Raw genomic sequence first — 20,845 nt, forward strand, 5'->3', positions numbered from 1 at the left:
CCAGGTGGTGAAGGTAGGAAACAACATCTACACTTCGCTGAGCCTCAACACTGGGGCCCCACAAGGTTGCATGCTCAGCCCCCCTCCTGTACTCCCTGTTCACCCTGACTGCATGGCCATGCACGCCTCCAACTCAATCATCAGGTTTGCAGATGACAAAACAGTAGTAGGCTTGATTACCAACAACGACGAGACAGCATACAGGGAGGAGGCGAAGGCTCTCGGAGTGTGGTGTCAGGAAAATAACCTCTGACTCAACGTCAATAAAACAAAGGAGATGATCGTGGACTTCAGGAAACAGTAGAGGGAGCACCCCTCCATCCACATAGATGGGTCAGCAGTGGAGAAGGTGGAAAGTTCCTCGGCGTACACATCACAGACAAACTGAAAGGGTCCACCCACACATACAGTGTGGTGAGGCTGAAGAAATATGGCTTGTCACCTAAAACCCTCACAAACTTTTAAAGATGCACAATTGAGAGCATCCTGTCAGGCTATATCACTGCCTGATACGGCAACTGCACCACCCACAACCGCAGGGCTCTCCAGAGGGTGGTGCAGTCTGCACAACGCATCACCGGGGGCAAACTACCTGCCCTCCAGGACACCAACAGCACCCGATGTCACAGGAAGGCCAAAAAGATCAGAGGACAACAACCACCCGGGCCACTGCCTGTTCACCCCACTACCATCCAGATAGTGAGGTCAGTACAGGTGCATCAAAGCTGGGACCGAGAGACTGAAAAACAGCCATCGCTAGCAGAGAGGCTGCTGCCTACATACAGACTTTAAATCATTGGCCACTTTAATAAATGGAACACTAGTCACTTTAATAATGCCACTTTTTTAAATAATGTTTACATATCTTGCATTACTCATCTCATATGTATATACTGTATTCTATACTATCTATTGCATCCTAGCAGCCTACACCGCTCTCACATTGCTCATCTATACATTTGTATATTCTTATTCCAGTGGTCAGAGCGTTGGTCTAGTAACCGAAAGATTGCAAGATCTAATCACCAAGCTGACAAGGTAAAAATCTGTAGTTCTGCCCCTGAACAAGGCAGTTAACCCATTGTTCCTAGGCCATCATTGAAAAAAATAATTTGTTCTTAACTGACTTGCCTAGTTAAATAAAGGTAAAAATAAAATAAATATATATTTATTTTACCTAGATTTGTGTATATTAGGTATTTGTTGTGGAATTGTTAGATATTGCTGCACTGTCGGAACTGGAAGCACCAGCATTTCGCGACTCCCGCAATAACATCTGCTAACCATGTGTATGTGACCAATAAAATTTGATATAAAGCGGTTTTTCCTCAGAGTTTCCGGGACATCTTATATCAGTACACACGTAGCAACTTAAGCATTACGAAACGATTATTCGATCAAATAAACCCACATAGCCATAAAACAATTTGTTTAACAAATTCGACACTCATTGACCTAACAAAAACTAATTGCTCGGTTGGCGAAACAACGAAAAAAACGCCACCTGCTGGGAGGAGACAGATTTTCTGCGGAGTTGGGCATGTTTCTTCCTCTTTCTCTCTGGTATTAGAAATTGTGACGAAAGTGGTGTCTCTGACGGAAAATCACACGAAGAAGAAGAAAACGGAAGTGAACAGTGACCAAGAACAATTTCCACAATAGCGTTTTATTGTTGTTATGTAGACGTTTATGAACACCTTAGTACTCAAAATATGACTAATTTAACTACCCAGCATCACATACTTACCCAAGGTAGTGTTTAATTCGCATTGCAGACAGGATTTGGTTGATAGATTGTATCTAGGTAACGCTAGCTAGCTGCTAACAATGGCGAACTGTATGGTTTTTCACACTCAAATAGCCTCCATCATGGAGGTGCTAGCGAATACAGCCGTGGCAGACATCTGTAAACTCGTAGACGACGACTATGCAGTGTTTCGTTTGGAAATAACTCAAAGCCAGAAAGAAAACAGGACATTACGCAGGAAACTACAGCTATTGGAACAGAAGGTGACACGGGAGCGCACAGAGAGGACAATGCGAGACCGCGTCCTCGCCAGTCGTCCCAGTAGTGTCAAGATCCTCGACCGATACAGAGGAATGGCCAGAGGTACATTTTGCACAAGGCTGGGGCTGTCGCCCTGTTCCCGCCTGCACATGTGTTCAGATGTATATTACCCAGAATTGTGTCTTGGTCAGTTTTCGGATAGAATGCAATAATTCCCCTGATTGCTTACTTAGATATCTTGCACACAGACACTATTTCCCGGAAGGCCGAGGCTGTGCAGCCTGTCACCGTTCATATATAGCTAGTGCCTTTCGCCCCGTTCCCCTCTGCACATGTGTTAAGATGTGTTACCCAGAATTCGGCCATGGTCAGTTTTTGAATAGTATGCAATCTTTCCTCTGATTACTTATCTTGTGCAAAGACATCATATTCAAACCAGATTCTTTATTTACTGCATTTCCTATTATTTCCTCAATGAAAACAATATGGTGCATGAAACAATCAAATTATCTATGAATAGTCTATTAGTAAGTTATAAGGTGTTACCTTACATCCTTGCCAATTCTAGACATTGTCAATTGGGTACAATATACAATTGAGCATTGACAGTAGCTAATCTAACCACCTTTTTCCCACCCAATTAAATCTCTGTTGAAGGAAATCTCACTGGAGGCTACAGGAGCTTTGTGAAGCCAGTGGGAGACAATACATGGAGAGATGACCAACCAATCACTGTTGATGAGGGGAGTGGAACCTCAACCCAGCACGTTATCGTGATAGAGGTTAGTGTAATAGTTTTACATCAAAATTACAGTACATCAAATGTGGCCAATTTATTTCAGAAAGGCTCCCCTAAGCTATTTACTTGTTTACAGTACCAGTCAAAAGTTTGGACACAGCTACTCATTCAAGGGTTTTTCTTAATTTTACTATTTTATACATTGTAGAATAATAGTGAACACATCAAACTATGAAATAACACATATGTATTCATGTGGTAACCAAAAAAAGTGTTAAACAAATCAAAATATATTTAATATTTGAGATTCTTCAAAGTAGCCACCCTTTGCCTTGATGGCAGCTTTGCACACGCTTTGCATTCTCTCAACCAGCTTCACCTGGAATGCTTTTCTTGAAGGAGTTCCCACATATGCTGAGCACTTGTTGGATGCTTTTCCTTCACTCTGCGGTCCAACTCATCGTAATCCATCTCAATTAGGTTGAGGTTGTGGAGGCCAGGTCATCTGATGAAGCACTCCATCACTCTCCTTCTTGTTCAAATAGCCATTCAACAGCCTGGAGGTGTGTTGGGTCATTGTCCTGTTGAAAAACAAATGATAGTCCCACTAAACGAAAACCAGGTGGGATGGCATATCGCTGCAGAATGCTGTGGTAGCCATGCTGGTGAAGTGTGCCTTGAATTCTAAATAAATCACAGACAGTGTCACCAGCAAAGTACCCCCAAACCATCACACCTCCTCCATGTTTCACGGGAACCACACATGCGGAGATCATCCGTTCACCTACTTTGCGTCTCACAAAGATACGGTGGTTGGAACCAAAAATCTCACATTTGAACTCTGACCAAAGGACATATTTCCACCAGTCTAATGTCCATTGCTCATGTTTCTTGGCCCAAGCAAGTTTCTTCTTCTTATTGGTGTACTTTAGTAGTGGTTTCTTTGCAGAAATTCGACCATGAAGGCCTGATACACGCAGTCTCCTCTGAACAGTTGATGTTGAGATGTGTCTGTTACTTGAACTCTGAAGCATTTATTTGGGCTGCCATTTCTGAGGCTGGTAACTCTAATGAACTTATCCTCTGTAGCAGAAATACGCGTTCTTCCTATCCTGTGGCGGTCCTCATGAGAGCCAATTTCATCATAGCACTTGATGGTTTTTGCGACTGCACTTGAAGAAACTTTGTTATTCAAATGTGCTATATTGACTGACCTTCATGTCTTAAAGTATTGATGGACATGTCGTTTCTCTTTGCTTATTTGAGCTGTTCTTGCCATAATATGGATTTGGTCGTTTACCAAAAAGGTCTATCTTCTGTATACTACCCCTACCTTACCAAAACACAACTGATTGGCTCAAACACATTAAGAAGGAAAGAAATTCCACAAATTAACTTTTAACAAGGCACATCTGTTAATTTAAATGCATTTCAGGTGACTACCTCATGAAGCTGGTTGAGAGAATGCCAAGAGTGTGCGACGCCGTCAAGGCAAAGGGTGGCTACTGAAGAATCTCAAATATGAAATATATTTAGATTTGTTTAACACTTTTTTGGTTACTACATGATTCCATGTGTTATTTCAAAATTTTGATTATTATTCTACAATGTATAAAATAGTAAAAATAAAGAAAAACCTTTGAATGAGTAGGTGTGTCCAAAATTTTGACTGGTACTGTACATCCTTATTTCTCTGCCATAGGGGAGCTTGTGAGACTTCCCTACGACATTGTTATCCAATTCAACTCATGTACCTGCAATAACCTCCTCTCTTCTTCTGTCAGTCTGCAGATACAGGGGTTGCAGGTCCTGGGGTCAAGCAGGAGAGAACTGAAGGAGAGGACACAAGACACAGCAGAGACATCCAGATTGGATTGACTGGAGCGCCCCCTGTGTCCAGGGAGGACCCCGCCGCCTCGCCTCAGCCCAGGACCCAACACAGCATCACGGAGGTCAGTGGAACGCCGAACACCGTCCTCAAGTCAGAGACAGACACAGAGACTTTAACTGTAACACACAGGCTCTTACCCACAGGATCTGACCACAGATCAGACTCAGAGAGACTGGAGCTGCGGCCACTGGGCTCTCCTCCTGCTTCCAGCTCAGAGTACTTACCGGTATTTCACCAGAGCCAGAGGACGGTTCATTCCTGTGGAGATGGTGACGCATTAGACACTGGTGTTGATGATCTTCCTTGTTCTTACGCTACAGAGATGGATCCTGGCAACATATCCTTGGGTTTAGAGACACAGACTCATCTGTTTAGAGAGGACTGGAACCAGTACGGTAGTAGTGTATACTCTGAAGGGTGCCTAGATAAGAAACGAGAGGTTATAGTGGTAGACGAGGTGAAAGTGGAGGGCGACGCTCCTCCCACATGGAATGCAGATGGTCACCTAGGAGACAGACACTCACAGGGTAGAGGTTTCTTAGATTACAGAGAAAGCTTGGACACAAATATAAATGTTGTCACGCACTCTCCTTTACACGCATTCAGGGATCGTGTCCCAGTGTCCACGTCGATGGCACCTTCCGATTCACACGGCTGTGTCGTTTTCGATCAAGTGTTGAACTCAAATGACCAAAGAGCCATGGCTCGTGGAGGGGGAGAAACATCCGGCATTAGTAAAGAGAAACGGTTCCTCTGCATGTTCTGTAACAAAGGCTTCAGCTGCCCCCAGAAAGTGGAGATCCACCAGAGGGTCCACACGGGGGAGAAACCCTACAGCTGTACCCAGTGTCATATGTGCTTTTCCCAGGCTTGTCACCTAAAGAGGCACCAGAGGGTCCACACGGGGGAGAAACCCTACAGCTGCCCCCATTGTGAGAAGAGGTTCTCCCGCCAGGACCAGCTGAAGATGCACCTGAAGGTCCACACGGGAGAGAGGCCATTTGCATGTACGCACTGCAGGAAGAGGTTCTCAGAGAGGAGCAACCTCAGGATACACCAGCAGAAAAACCATTCCACTATGTAACATAGGAAGTACACATTCCACTCTATAGCGTCTGATGTTTAGATCAAACCCAGCATTAAAGACACAGATTAATTTTCAGTGTTATCAGCAGAAAGGATCCACAGATGCATTTAGAATAACGAGAGTAACAGATCAATGTTGAATATTTGTGGGTAGAATATTGCATCCAGATATATATATATATCACACAATATCATAAGGCATATATATATAAACCTAAAAATGTAAAATAAGTGCTTGAGGTGGACCTCTGTAGGAGATGAAAAATTGAAAAGAAACCGGGAGTACATATGTTTTGATTTGAAAAGCAAACAGATTCTAGGTTGGTTGATGTCATAAATATTAAGAACTAATAGGCGATGGAAAAGTGGAGAGGAACTGGCACGGCTGTCTGAATGAGTTGCCAGCATCACAAAACGTTTTTGGAGAATGAATATGTTACTTTTGTAAGTATTGGCCTAGACCAGGGCTATTCAACTCTTACCCAACGAGGTCCAGAACCTGCTGGTTTTCTGTTCTACCTGATAATGAATTGTACCAGGTCTTAAATCAGTCCATGAGTAGAGGGGAACAATGGAGAAAAAAATGCAGCAGAACTGGCTTCGACTTCCAGAGTTGAGTTTGAGGGGCCAATAAAATGCATGTGATAGCTTTACATTTTTTTTTTTAGGGACAACTTATTTGATTTAAACCAGTTGTCAACATCATTTAATTACAAATAAAGTTTTGCGATACTAATCATTGAACGAAAATGCCATGGAAAATGTTATTGGGCTTTTGAGCAGCAGTTTCATTTACAACATCAGACCAGTAGATATCAAAATGTTTTTCTGTAAATATAGCAATTGTGTTTGTGATCAAAATTTCTGAAACAAGCCTCCCGGGTAACGGGAGGCGCAGTGGTTAAGGGCGCTGTACTGCAGCGCCAGCTGTGCCATCAGAGTCCCTGGGTTCGCGCCCAAGCTCTGTCGTAAGGTCTTGGTCGGTAGGGATGTCCTTGTCTCATCGCGCACCAGCGACTCCTGTTGCGGGCCGGGCGCAGTGCACGCTAACCAAGGTGTAGCCTCCGACACATTGGTGCGGCTGGCTTCCGGGTTGGTTAAGAAGCAGTACGGCTGGCTGGGTTGTGTATCGGAGGATGCATGACTTTCAACCTTCGTCTCTCCGGAGCCCGTACGGGAGTTGTAGCGATGAGACAATATAGTAGCTACTACAACAATTGGATACCACGAAATTGGGGAGAAAAAGGGGTCAAATTTACTGAAACAAATTCTATTGACCTGATTGCTTTGAGAGCTGGTACAAACGAGTTAAAATAACGGGAAATTAAGAGACCAGAGACCAGATACCCCCGATTTTAAAATAAATGAGTAAATATGTTGTCAGATTGCTACTTGTAGCAGTGATTCTTAAGTATAATAATGGCAAGATATAAGATCAAGAAAGGTATTGATCAATGTGTTTATGATCAAAATTACTGAAACAAGCCTCCCGGGTGGCGCAGTGGTTAAGGGCGCTGTACTTGATCACTCTTCTGTCGCAGGGAATTTTCCTGCTGCATCAGGAAATTCAAATGAGCCTGGTGAATCCCTGAAATCAGTTCTCTTTCTCTCCATGCAGGGGCAGTCAAGCCATTGGGATCAGCGCTTGCTATAAAAAATAATATTCTCGCTCACTCAAACGCTAGGCCCTATTACTGCAAAATTCAAATGTACAAAAATGTATGCAGCAGCCATATACATCAACAAATGTCGTTTTACATAGCTTAATAACACAATATGGATATTGGTCTTCACTAGGCCACTACATACACGTGTATCTTAAGGTTACGAATGATCTGTCAAAATATAATTCAATCGTGGTCTTGCGGTTAGGGCTGCTGCCTTCAATACTGTTTTGGCGGGGGTTCGATTCCGGCCAACGCATTTCTGGCACAAATAACTCAATCAAGTCAATCAGGGGGATTAAGTTACACATTTCAAATATGGACAGTCTGGGGATATTTGACCCCTGATCTTGATAAGAAATTACCATACCAGACACTTTTGGATAACATAAAAAGGAAACAAAATGATAACAATAGCCTACGCTACACCAACATTAGTTTCCATTCATACAAAGTGTCGGGTAAATTGCCACAGTATATTTTTGCCGTGGTAAACAAGGAAATCCTTTTTTCTGTTGTACGGAATGCTTGTCAATCGCCCTTAGTCTGTTCAAAAAGAGCTAGGTCTTTCCGATGACAACACCAACCAGAGGGCGAACATATCTTGACAGTTGGAAGTGTAACCTGATCTCCCACGGGAGCAACCAACGTCTTGTTTAGACTCTTTGACCGAGGGCAGGCACTATGCCATTTGGTTATATTCCAATAAACTACATTCTGTAGGCTACCCGTAAAAGGCGCTGCAATCCGACATCTGCATTGGCCGTGTAGCATTTACGGTGATACTGCTTCGGCAGGAGTCAGGGAATTCATACATCTTGTGCTTCGCAGAGCTGTTGTGAAGGAACTTGTCAGGGAAGTGAGTTTGTGTTTATACAGGACCTCCTGCCCCCCCACCTACCATCAGCCAATCATGTCAATGTGGAGCTATAAGGAGTCCTCTGCATTGTTACAAAATTTGGGAGACGAGAGGCGATGTGGTACGGAGCTCAATTTGGCCTCTGCATGCTTCCGTAGGCGCCGCAATTGCTTCACACCTTCCATACGGAGCCTCCCACCACATTTTTTTGCATCAAGCATAAAGCCATCAGTTGATTGACAGATGTAGGCCTACTTGTAGAACGATATATTTTCCTCCAGTGTTGATGCTCGCCTAGTTTTATAATTAGGCTGTGTATAATTTGTCAATTTAGTTATTGTCTTTGGTGTGGATTGAAAGCCTGTATTGTGTAGCCTTAATATTTCATTTTGTAAAGCTGTCAAGATGTTTGAGCCTATCCCAGATGATTTTGTTGAGCTGATACACTTTTCTCAGAATCGTAAATTATCAGACTATTTGTTTTACTTCTAGAAAACATTGAAATAAATGCAATTCACTTGTGGCCCTAATGTAGGCTCAGGCTTGCCACTAGATCACCCTGCACTGGGCGCAATCATGAGGCTCGGGGCCGGAGCACGCTGCTTCGACCTCTGCGCTACTGCAGGTTACAATGCTCGAGCAATTACTTAAATCACTTGTGCTACCCACACTATAGAATAATAATTGGAAATTCTCAAAAACATGTAATTTCAATTATTCATGCCTCTGTTCCAAATTTCCCCACTGTGTCCCTTGCAGCCTGTTTTTTTCCTCAGTGAGTACTGGCGGCTAGCTGTTGTTCCACAGGAAGCTTATCTGTAACCCAAACACCAGATGGCTGCCTCTAATTTAATATCAGTCCTAATGCTCAATCCCTCTGTTCGTAATGTGATCTTGTATTGAAACATTTACTTCTTCAATTACTAAGATATTGCATTATTAGAGTGCTATCTGAAAGCCCATTACCATTCACTTTGTTCCTTCACACTTATTAAATGTCTATTTTAAGATTCATATGTAATGCTTTGGAGGGATCAATATGTATTAACTGGGCTGGCACTCTATATCTGTCCCCTGTATATCGCATGCTCTGTCCATAATAAGTCTCTGCCTAGCATTTTTAACGGTTGATTAGGTGAATACAGAATTGGTTCTATTTAACAAGGTATGAGGTTTATTTCAAAATGTATTACCAGGGTGGAAGAAAGTGGTTATACTTTTATTGGTTAGGGGTAAGTCAAATCTTATACAATGCTTTAATTAACCCTATCTTTCTCAAATGATCCATCAAGGGACCACTCTGAACATTTCTCAGAATACTTTTTACACCACTTATGTACGTCTAATTGTGGATTAGCAGGTTCTATATATATTTGTTCTATTGTTTACTTCATCAGATCTCTAGTAACCCATTATACATTTGTTACATCACAAATTCATCCTATACACCACTGTTCTATTCATACAGGGGTTTAAATATTCACTCTAGTCTTCTATTTAACAGCATATTCAGGAATAATACTATTTTCTTTCACATCTACATACAGAATCCCTATATAATGTTATAGACCTGAAAACTCAGCTCACACAGAACTGGTTGGGGTATTCATTATTTTCCTTATATAACTATACTTACGTATTCACATCCACAACACTCCATGTGCAACTTTAACAATTCTAAATGCCTACAATAACACCTTGTGCTATTATCAGTGATTCTCAGACCACGTTGACTTTTCTATCATTACATCCTATGTATCTTCAACGGTTCTCTTGCCGCTATTTCTTATAAACTAGTGGTCCCAGACTACGATGGGCGGTGGTGGATGGAATCCCTAGATTGAGTCCCTACATTATTACCCCATGTGAATCTTCAATGATTCTCTTGTCGTTACTTCCTATGCACAATATGTATCTCCTACTCTGCCTTCTGAAAGTATTCAGATCCCTTGACTTTTTCCACATTTTGTTAGGTTACAGCCTTATTCTAAAACTTATTCAACAGTTTCCCCCTCATCAATCTACCCACAATAGCCCATAATGACAAAGCAAAAACAGATTTTTAGAAATTTTTGCTAATTTATTAAAAATGCAAAACTGAAATGTCACATTTACATAACTATTCAGACCCTTGTCCTGAAGCCACCCCTGCATTGTCTTGGCTGTGTCCTTAGGGTCATTGTCCTGTTGGAAGGTGAGCCTTTGCCCCAGTCTGAGATCCTGAGTGCTCTGGAGCAGGTTTTCATCAAAGATCTCTCTGTACTGCTCTGTTCATCTTTGCCTCGATCCTGAATAGTCTCTCAGTCCGACACTGAAAACATTCCCACCGCATGATGCTGCCACCACCATGCGTCACTGTAGGGATGGTGCCAGGTTTCCTCCAGACGCGACGCTTGGCATTCAAGAGTTCAATCTTGGTTTCATCAGACCAGAGAATCTTGTTTCTCATGGTCAGAGTCCTTAGGTGCCTTTCGGCAAATTCAGAGCGGGCTGTCATGTGCCTTTTACTGAGGAGTGGCTTCCGTCTGGCCACTCTACCATAAAGGCCTGATTGGTGGAGTGCTGCAGAGATGGTTGTCCTTCTGGTTCTCCCATCTCCACAGAGGAATTCTAGAGCTCTGTCAGAGTGACCCCCCTGACCAAGGTCCTTCTCCCAATATTGCTCAGTTTGGTCGGGCGGCCAGCTCTAGGAAGAGTCTTGGTGGTGCCAAACTTCTTCCATTTAAGAATCTTGGGGACCTTCATGCTGCAGAAATTGTTTGGTACCCTTCCCCAGATCTGTGCTGACACAATCCTGTCTCGGAACTCAACGGAAAATTCCTTCAACCTCATGGCTTGTTCTTTTGCTCTGACATGCACTGTCAACTGTGGGACCTTTATATAGACAGATGTGTGCCTTTCCAAATCATGTCCAATCAATTTAACTTACCACAGGTGGACTCCAATCAAGTTGTAGAAACATCTCAAGGATGATCAATGGAAACAGGATGCACCTGTGCTCAATTTCGAGTCTCATAGCAAAGGGTCTGAATACTTATGTAAATTAGGTATCTGTTGTTGTATTACAAATAACTTGCAAAAAAAATCTTAAAGCCTGTTTACATTTTGTCAATATGGGGTCTTGTGTGTAGATTGCTGAGGATTTTAAAAATGTAATCCATTTTAGAAAGGGTGTAACGTAACAGAATGTGGAAAAAGTCAAGGGATCTGAATACTTTCCGAAGGCTCTGTATATTTAATAACACCACGTTTCATTGTTAGTGGCTGCAGACCACGTATACACTTCAATAAATGTCTACAGACAGCTGTCAGCAGGGCTTCCATGGTACTGTTACGCCCTCGCTCTAGTCTTCTATAAGACTACGGGTACCTTTTTATGCATTATTCACCTTAATTGTATTGGTTTTATAATAAATAATAATTTAAAATTGACTTACTGAAATAATTTGCCGTCCTTCAATTGTTGGCAGATGATGTGTCTCCTCCTGGGCAGTTAACAATAAGGGTCTGGTCTGGGCGGGTCTCGTCATCTTTTGGTCAGATGGGAATTTCCCTCAAAATGCGCCACCGGTTTTCCTCGCAGACCCCCAACTGGAAAGCTCCGCAGGTAGAATCAATCATCCAGTTCGTGATGCCAAATTGTCGTGGAAATTCTTACACAGGGAGACTCAAAGTCAATCTTAAATGAATCATTGTTTATTATCAGCGTGCTGGAGAGGTTCCAACCAACTCAATGCATCAAGTACACATGTCAATCTACTGGGACAGTCCCGTTAGTTCTTATTACCAGACAAGTTATATTTGCATGATTTAGCTTATTCATCATTCATATTTAATGAATCAGTAACGTTTGCATGTGACAGACCAATACCTCAAAAGGCTTCTCTCTAAGCTGTGCCCTTGAAATGGAGATATCCCTTTCTCTAAACAAGGTTCTGGGCTGCCAAATTGCAGATCGTGATCATGAGGATTCATTCAATCAGTCACTTGCATGAATACAGAAATAGGTTTGTACAAAAACACAAACGTAAACATTTCCATCACACACATTCAATACCGCCTTGCACACATCTAGCTGACCTAAGGTGTAATCATTAGTCCAATAGTTCCAAACGAGAGTTTCTATTGGACAAAGCTAGGTATGTTAATCCCCATTTCGTTCCAATTGGTTCTGTTTAAGAAATGTTTTTCAAGAGAATTGACGGAATGAATACACCCCTGATCACACACAAACAATTCACTTTCATAGCTACATACAGTTTGTTGTATTCCTTCTCGCATGTATGCGCTCTCTTCCTCTCACCTTTTCCCTTTGCTTGTGGACTTCAATGCACAGCACATTGTCTGTTACCAGGCGAAAAAGCATTTCCAAGTAAAACATTCATATCATAACGGCTACGCACAGCCTACATCGTTGTCACCATATTAGCTAAAGTAACATCATAGTCAACATAGCTAATAGAACTAATGCATTAGTAAACCCGCTACAATCATGCAGTACAGTCACTGGGGCCCCCCGGTGTCAATAAATTAATACAACCAAAAGCTTACCTTGACTTGGAAGAGTTCCAGTGTTGGATAGTCATAGCTAGCTAACATAGCATTCCTCTGTTTGAGCTGGGTGTTTGAGTAGGCTAAACTAGCTAGCTGCGTTTGCTAGATATGAAAACAGTGAAAGTTTTGCTCTCTCGCTCCTCCATTTTGGAAGAAATTAATTTGTTAACTTTAGCTATTGCCTTTGAGTCAACTACTCACCACATTTTATGCACTGCAGCGCTAGCTAGCTGTAGCTTATGCTTTCAGTACATTCTCTAATCCTTTGATTGGGTATAAAACATGTCAGTTCATGCTGCAAGAGCTCTGATAGGTTGGGGGATGTCCTCCGGAAGTTGTCATAATTTTGCTGTGTAAGTCTATGGAAGGGGGTGAGAACCATGAGCCCCCTAGGTTTTGTATTGAAATCAATGTACCCAGAAGAAGACGGAAACTAGCTGTCCTCCGGCTACACCATGGTACTTACCTTAGAGTGCTGTTGAGGCTACTGTCAACCTTCATTGCAAAACAGTGTGTTTTAATCAATTATTTGGTATTGTGAATATATTTTATAGTTTTTATCTAAAAAGGACAACTTTAAATGTTGAACTATTTTTATTAAATTCACTGAGGAGGATGGTCCTCCCCTTCCTCCTCTGAGGAGCCTCCACTTATGAATACGGATGATACATAGGCGCATTATTTTAAATGATTTTGTTTTAAGCCTTCCCCAAACCACCATACAATTATGCTGGAAATGTCCATAGTGAGTTGGGGAGAAAGATAATTTTTTTAAGATAAAAAAAGTCAAATGAATTAAAGGAATAGGTCAGTGGGCTACAGCCACGTCGCCTGCAGTAGGCCTACTGGGCGGAGGGGGTGAAACACCAGCTGGTCGTACTTCAGGTACGTGATGTTGCCTCTCTTTTGCTGTTCAAAGAAAGCGGGTTGTTTCTTTTGAGGCGTACCTTTCGGAGAAGTCTTCATTGATTAAGAACTGAGCTCTTTGGCCTTGCACATCAGTGGTGGGTTTGGTGTTGAAATGAGAATGCATACGCAGATAAGAACCCCTTGCCCACTAATATATGGTGGTGGATCTTTTATGGGGCTGTTTTGCTTCCACTGGTCCTGGGGCCCTGGTTAAGGTCAAAGGCATCTTGAACTTTACTCAGTACCAGGACATTTTAGCCAAAAACCTGGTTGCCTCTGCAAGGAAGGTGATACTTGGCCTCAAGTGGATCTTCCAGCAAGACGATAACCACAAGCACACGTCAAAATCCACAAAGAAATGGTAAATTGAAATTAATGCCATTGAAAACCTGTGGTTTGAATTGAAGAGGGCAGTCCATAAGCGCAGACAAAGGATACCAATGATCTGGAAAGATTCTGTATGGTCTAAGATCCATCCTCCTAATGTATACTACAATTCTACAATTTTATAAAACATTTTATGAAAAGGCTCAGTGCTATAATCTTCGCACGGTGAGGTATTGAAAACAGGAGTGTCAATCATTTTGACCCCTATCTTTTTGTGAAAATCTTTCTCTGAGCAATTGTATTAGTTAAAAATACCATACATTTCAAAAATACAACTGCATACAATATAGCTCAGTATTTGAATTATGTATTTTATTCAGTCATTTTTCCACTACTACTGTTTACTTGGTGCATCTACCTCACATCTCGCTGAGTCTACATTTAAAGAAGGGGTGAGGGGAGTTCCTTACTAATTAGTAACCTTATTTCATCAATCAAGTACAAGGGAGAAGCGAAAACCCGCAGACACTTGGCCCTCCATGGAATGAGTTTGACACGTGCTTTAAAGGGACAGTTCACAAAATGACATATTGGTTTCCTTACCCTGTAAGCAGTCTATGGACAAGGTTTGACATCAATCCATGCTGTGGTTTAGTTTTCCTGGCACTGTTTCCAAATGCTAACGTTTTAGCATTTGTAGCAAAAAATCCCATTCAAGTCATGGTACCGACATTTTTTTGCATGGATTGCCGTCGTACCTTGACCATAGACTGCTTACAGGTTAAGGAAACCAATGTGTAATTTGGGTAAACTATCCCTTTAAACCCAACCTATGACCTGACCCATCACCTTATGTATTACTGCCACAGAGTGGCAAGAAGTGACAAAAATGTTAGCCTCCCACGCACAGGTTACTTTCTGTCCCTAAAACTGACACTAAATAATATAAACAAAATATATTTTTTATAAAACTTAAAGTAAATAAAAACAAGTAAATTAGATCTGAAAACTTACCTAAACTACATTTCAAACAAAAATCTTAAATTGTATAGAAATGAAAAATGAATATAAAAACTCAACTATGGGCCTCTCGAGAGGTGCAGTGCTACCTATGCCACGAGAGATTCTGGTTCGGGTCCAGGCTCTGTCGCAGCCGGCCGCAACTGGGAGACCCATGGGACTGCGCACAATTGGCTCAGCATCATCCGGGTTAGGGGAGGGTTTGGCCGACAGGGATGTTCTTGTCCGATAGTGCACTTGCGACTCCTGCGGCGGGCCGGGCGCAATGTACGCTGACACGGTCACCAGGTGTAATTTGTTCCCTCCGACACATTGGTGCAACTGACTTCCGGGTTAAGTGGGCATTGTGTCAAGCCGCAGTGCGGCTTGGTTAGGTTGTGTTGTGTTTCGGAGGACGCATGGCTCTCGACATTCGCCTCGCCCGAGTCTGTACGAGAGTTGCGGCGATGGGACAAGACTGTAACTACCAATTGGATACCACAAAATTAGGGAGAAAAGGGGGTATTTCATTTTTTTAAATAATAAATAAAAATAACTATAATAACATTGGTAGAACATTTTTAAATTGCTTATATATTTTTAGCTGGGGGGTGGGATTAATTTAAGAGGTAGGGTTTAATGTTTTTGGAAGATGGGCAGGGACTCTGCTGTTCCACCATTGTGGTGCCAGGACAAATAAGAGCTTTGACTTGGCTAAGCTTGAGCTGACCTACCTGTAGGAGTGGGATGGCCAAGAGACCAGAGTTCATAGAACAGAGTGTAAGGGATGAGCATGGAAGAAGTTTGGAACCAACAAGACTCATCCTAGAGCTGGCCGCCCGGCCAAACTGAGCAATCGGGGGAGAAGAACCCGAGGTGCCCAAGAACCCGATGGTCACTCTGACAGAGCTCCAGAGTTCCCCTGTGGAGATGGGAGAGCCTTCCAGAAGGACAAACATCAATGCAACACCACCAATCAGGCCTTTATGGTAGAGTGGCCAGACGGAAGCCACTCCTCAGTAAAAGTTACATGACAGCTCGCTTGGAGTTTGCCAAAAGTAACCGAAAGGACTCTCAGACCACAATAAACAAGATTCTCTGGTCTGATGAAACCAAGACTGAACTCTTTGGCCTGAGTCGCATCTGGCGGAAACCTGGCACCATCCCTACTGTGAAGCATGCTGGTGGCAGCATCATGCTGTGGGGATGTTTTTCAGCAGCCGGGACTGGGAGACTATTTAGGATCGAGGCAAAGATGAACTGAGCATACTTGATGAAAACCTGCTCAGGACCTCAGACTGGGGTGAAGGTTCACCTTCCAATCAGACAACGACCCTAAGCACACAGCAAAGAACGCAGGAGTGGTTTCGGGACAAGTCTCTGAATGTCCTTGAGTGGCCCGGCCAGAGCCCAGACTTGAACCCGATCAAACATCTCTGGAGAGACCTGAAAATAACTGTGCAACGACCTGGTCTGCAGAGAAGAATGGGAGAAACTCCCGAAAATACAGGTGTGCCAAGCTTGTAGCGTCATACCCAAGAAGACGCAAGGCTGTAATTGCTGCCAAAGGTACTTCACAGCAAAGTACTGAGTAAAGGGTCTGAAAAGTTATGTAAAACATTTTTTTTAATACATTTGCAAAAATGTCTAAACCTGTTTTTGCTTTGTCATTATGGGATATTGTGTGTAGATTGAGGAAAAAACTATTTATTCAATTTTTTTGAATAAATCTGTAACGTAACAAAATGTGGAAAAAGTCAAGGGGTGTGGATACTTTCCAAATGCACTGTATAGTGTACACACACTGACGAACACGTCAAAATAGTTTCGCCGGGTTTGTATGAGGTTGACTTGATTTTCTAGCTGACTTCACAGCTGACTCATATTTACCCACAACATCATATTTATGTCCACAATGATGAGTTTAACAACAATGAAGTCACTAACTACAGTATTGGACTCAAACGCAGTGGGGATGGGTAAACACTCCATGTTGAAAGTGTTTATTATCTGTGTGTACATACCTGAGGGAGTGTATGTCTGTGTAATCTGTATTACCTGTCTCTTCCAGGAGGAGGAGGGTCCAGAGGTGCTGCTGGTGAAGGAGGAGGGGTGTGGGGAGGGTCTGGGGAACACTGAGAGGACCATGGTTATGGAGGACAACCAGAGTACACCTCCTCCTGAACCCACAGAGGAACCAGCTGAACAGCCCAGGACCATACACAGTATCACTGAGGTGAGCCCACTGTAAACTACAGTCTGAATGGTATTACGTCGGGCCGTATTCCACTAAGCCTCTCAGTTGGAGTAATGATCTAGGGTCGGTTTAGCCTTTTAGATCATAATGTATGACTATGTAATCAGGTGGAGGACCTGATCCTCGATCAGAACTTCTACTCTGAGACTCTTTGTGTATAAGGGCACAGGTCTTAATATATTGTCAGGTAGTGTGGGACCATGCCTTTGAATGATCAAACCAAAGAAGGAAAAGTAATCAAATCAACTAACACGTTTGCATAGGATCAAATCAACTAACATGTTTGCATAGGATCAAATCAACTAACATGTTTGCATAGGATCAAATCAACTAACATGTTTGCATAGTACTCATAACAATCCCGCATTGCCGAATCAGAAGATGCTCCATAGCAGGGTGCTCATATCAGATTTCTTGATCCAACATCCTCTCACTCTGTATCTCTTACAGTCAGTAGACATGGAGGATGGGAAGCCTGATCTGCTGCTGGTCAAAGAGGAGACGATAGAGGACGGACCAGAGAGCATTGATCTGCTGAGTGGACTAAAGATGGGGGAGCAAGGTAAGAGAGAAATAATATGGTCTACATACAGTAATAGATCTTCAATGGGAATAGTGATGCACCTGGCTATTATGTCTCCTTAATTTTCTTCATTAATAAAATAAAACTTATGTTTACATACAAAAACACACATTATGTATGAAAATTATTAGGTAATTGACAAAAGAGTTTTCTCTACATGTTTTTAAAGTATATTTTGTAACCTCTTCCTGCAGGTGGTTGGCTGGATGCTAACAGAGGAGACTGGGCGGCCAGCTTGGATTCCCAGAACGGTGCAGCCAAAGGCTTAAGGGACAACATCACTGAGCAGGCCAGGACCAGAGGCGATATAATAGAGGTCAGTGGATGGGACAGTGTACTCAACTCCCGGCTGGGGAACACTGTTAACCAGAAACTGACAGTCGAACACAAAACAACCGAATTTAGTCTCCATGAAAACATACTGGCTGAGACCAGGGCGAGACGTAGATTTGGACTGCAGGGTCGGGGAGGTGTCCGTATGCGACTGGAGAGAACAGACACAGACTTCGCTAGTGATGCTCCGTCCTGCTCCTATAGTTGTGATTCAGAGAGACTGATGACGCCTCAGGTTAACCCCCTAACAGGTGCTGCCTTCAGTCTGCCTTCTATGGGATCTATCAACTGGAACATGGACCATGCGACAACACAGACACTCCCTGGCGCTTGTCCTCCTCACACTCTCCTAATGTTAAACCAGACCTCAGACAATGCCAGTGCCTCAACACTAAATGGCTACACAAGCCCATTAACAAATGACAGTAGTGGAGATGGAATCTGTAAAGCTGGCAGCGCTAAAGAGAAGCGCTTCCCATGTCCATTCTGTGGGAAAGCCTTCAGTTTTCCCAAACAGGTGGAGATCCACCAGAGGATGCACACTGGCGAGAAACCATTCAACTGTACACAGTGTCAAATGCGCTTTGCCCGGGCTGGCCACCTGAAGAGCCATCAGAGAGTCCACACAGGGGAGAAACCCTTCAGCTGCCCCCAGTGTGAGAAGAGGTTCTCCCACCAGCACCAGCTGAAGAGGCACCTGAAGGTCCACACGGGAGAGAGGCCGTTTGCCTGTACGCACTGCGAGAAGAGGTACTCAGAGAGGAGCTACCTCAGGTTACACCTGCAAAAAATGCACACGGCCTGTGTGTAGTTCTATTTTTTTTATTTTATTTTTTTTTAACGTTTATTTAACTAGGCAAGTCAGTTAAGAATAAATTCTTATTTACAATGACAGCTTACTGGGGAACTGCCTTGTTCAGGGGCAGAACGACAGGTTTTTACCTTGTCAGCTCGGGGATTCGATCCAGCAACCTTTCGGTTACTGCCCCAACGCTCTAACCACTAGGCTACCTGCCGCACCAAAGTTAGGTTGTTTGTAGTTCATTCTGTTGGTTTTGGATGTAGTGGGGAACTGGATGAGGTGAACTGAGGAAATAATGAGTATGATGAGGCAGAGTAGATGATATGGTGATGGTTGGTGTGATGGTGTCTGTAAAAATGCTTCACTGATGAAGTGACAACCTTGTACTGTTTGATGCTGGTGTTTTATAGTGAGATAATGATAGTGCCTTAATTCATGTTTACTTGAAATTAAGTAGTGAAGCTGTGTGTAATGTAATGTTGAACCTTTTCCAAAGTATTCTAAAATTCATTTTATCAAAGCGATGGTACCAGATTTATAGAAAAGGTCAAGTGTTACCATAGTGAGAAGTTATTGTACTTGTGATTGCTATTTTGTTTAAATTAAATACTAAATTGACTCTGCTGACTGACTTGGCTATTTTGTATCATTTTTTAATATAAATATGTATACATTTTTTTATAATAAACTCCAATGGCTCCATATTGTAAGGTACTTGAATCAGAGTTGGCTTGACTGTGGTTAACGTTTTATAATATCATGTCATGTCTCTGTGTGTACAGCAAAGTTTCTTATATAAAGCTTTATGCTTTTCCGTGCAATATTTGTTTGCAGTCTGTAGTCAATGAAGACCTGCTGATCTGGTGTTACTGGTGGAAGAGACCTATGAAGCAACTGGTCAGGACCATGGATCAGGAGATGTCGCTCTTCCTTCCCGAGTCAGAACAACGGTCCCAACCGCAAAGGACAGAGACTCCACCACAACCACTACATAGAACACAACCAGTGGACAGGTGGACTGAACAACCTCACTTCTGGTGGTCATCAGAGAGACTGGGGGGGGTCAGTCAGGGATCTAGTATGCAGCCCAGACCCTTCTCTTCACAGTGTGAGTGCAGAGATGGAGCAGGGAATGGGGCTGATAGATAGACCCTCCTGTTCCTATGATACAAACACCACAATATCCATGATGAGCAGAGCAGATCACCCTGGGATTCAGAGGGAGCACCCCCCTATCCACATCGACAGGACAGCAGTGGATGAGGTGGAAAGTTCCTCGGCGTACACATCACAGACAAACTGAAATGGTACACCCATACAGACAGCGTGGTGAAGAAGGCGCAATAGCGCCTCTTCAACCTCAGGGGGCATAAGAAGTTTGGCTTGTCACCTAAAACCCTCACAAGCTTTTACAGATGCACAATTGAAAGCATTCTGTCGGGCTGTATCACCACCTGGTACGGCAACCGCACCGCCCACAACCGCAAGGCCCTCCAGAGGATGGTGTGGTCTGCACAACGCATCACTGGGGGCAAACTACCTGCCCTCCAGGACACCCACAGCACCCGATGTTGCAGGAAGGCCAAAAAGATGAAGGACAACAACCACTCGAGCCACTGCCTGTTCACCCCGCTACCATCCAGAAGGCGAGGTCAGTACAAGTGCATCAAAGTTGAGACTGAAAAACAGCTTCTATCTCAAGGCCTTCAGACTGTTAAACAGCCATCACTGACACAGAGAGGGTTCTGCCTACATACAGACTAAATCATTGGCCATTTTAATAAATGAATCACTAGACACTTTAATAATGATTACATATCTTGCATTACTCATC

General features: G+C 43.0%; 1 protein-coding gene across 4 annotated transcripts in view; it reads left to right on the forward strand.

The window, feature by feature from the left end:
- The window catches only part of LOC118395551 (zinc finger and BTB domain-containing protein 32-like), a 153,614-nt gene that overhangs the window by 95,824 nt on the left and 36,945 nt on the right, over positions 1-20,845 (forward strand). The window contains exons 1-6 of one of the 4 annotated variants that reach the window (XM_052465116.1): positions 1,598-2,110; positions 2,666-2,790; positions 4,532-4,699; positions 17,108-17,272; positions 17,744-17,855; positions 18,071-19,630. The exons of 2 other annotated variants lie outside the window; for them this stretch is intronic. In XM_052465116.1, the coding sequence (XP_052321076.1) occupies positions 1,828-2,110; positions 2,666-2,790; positions 4,532-4,699; positions 17,108-17,272; positions 17,744-17,855; positions 18,071-19,020 (1,803 nt within the window). In that variant the 5' untranslated portion in view covers positions 1,598-1,827 and the 3' untranslated portion in view covers positions 19,021-19,630. Of the gene's footprint in view, positions 1-1,597; positions 2,111-2,665; positions 2,791-4,531; positions 4,700-17,107; positions 17,273-17,743; positions 17,856-18,070; positions 19,631-20,845 lie in introns of those variants that run through there. One more of the 4 variants, XM_052465114.1, reaches the window with a different exon arrangement.

Source organism: Oncorhynchus keta, chromosome 16 (assembly GCF_023373465.1).
Source record: "Oncorhynchus keta strain PuntledgeMale-10-30-2019 chromosome 16, Oket_V2, whole genome shotgun sequence".
NCBI lineage: Eukaryota > Metazoa > Chordata > Actinopteri > Salmoniformes > Salmonidae > Oncorhynchus > Oncorhynchus keta.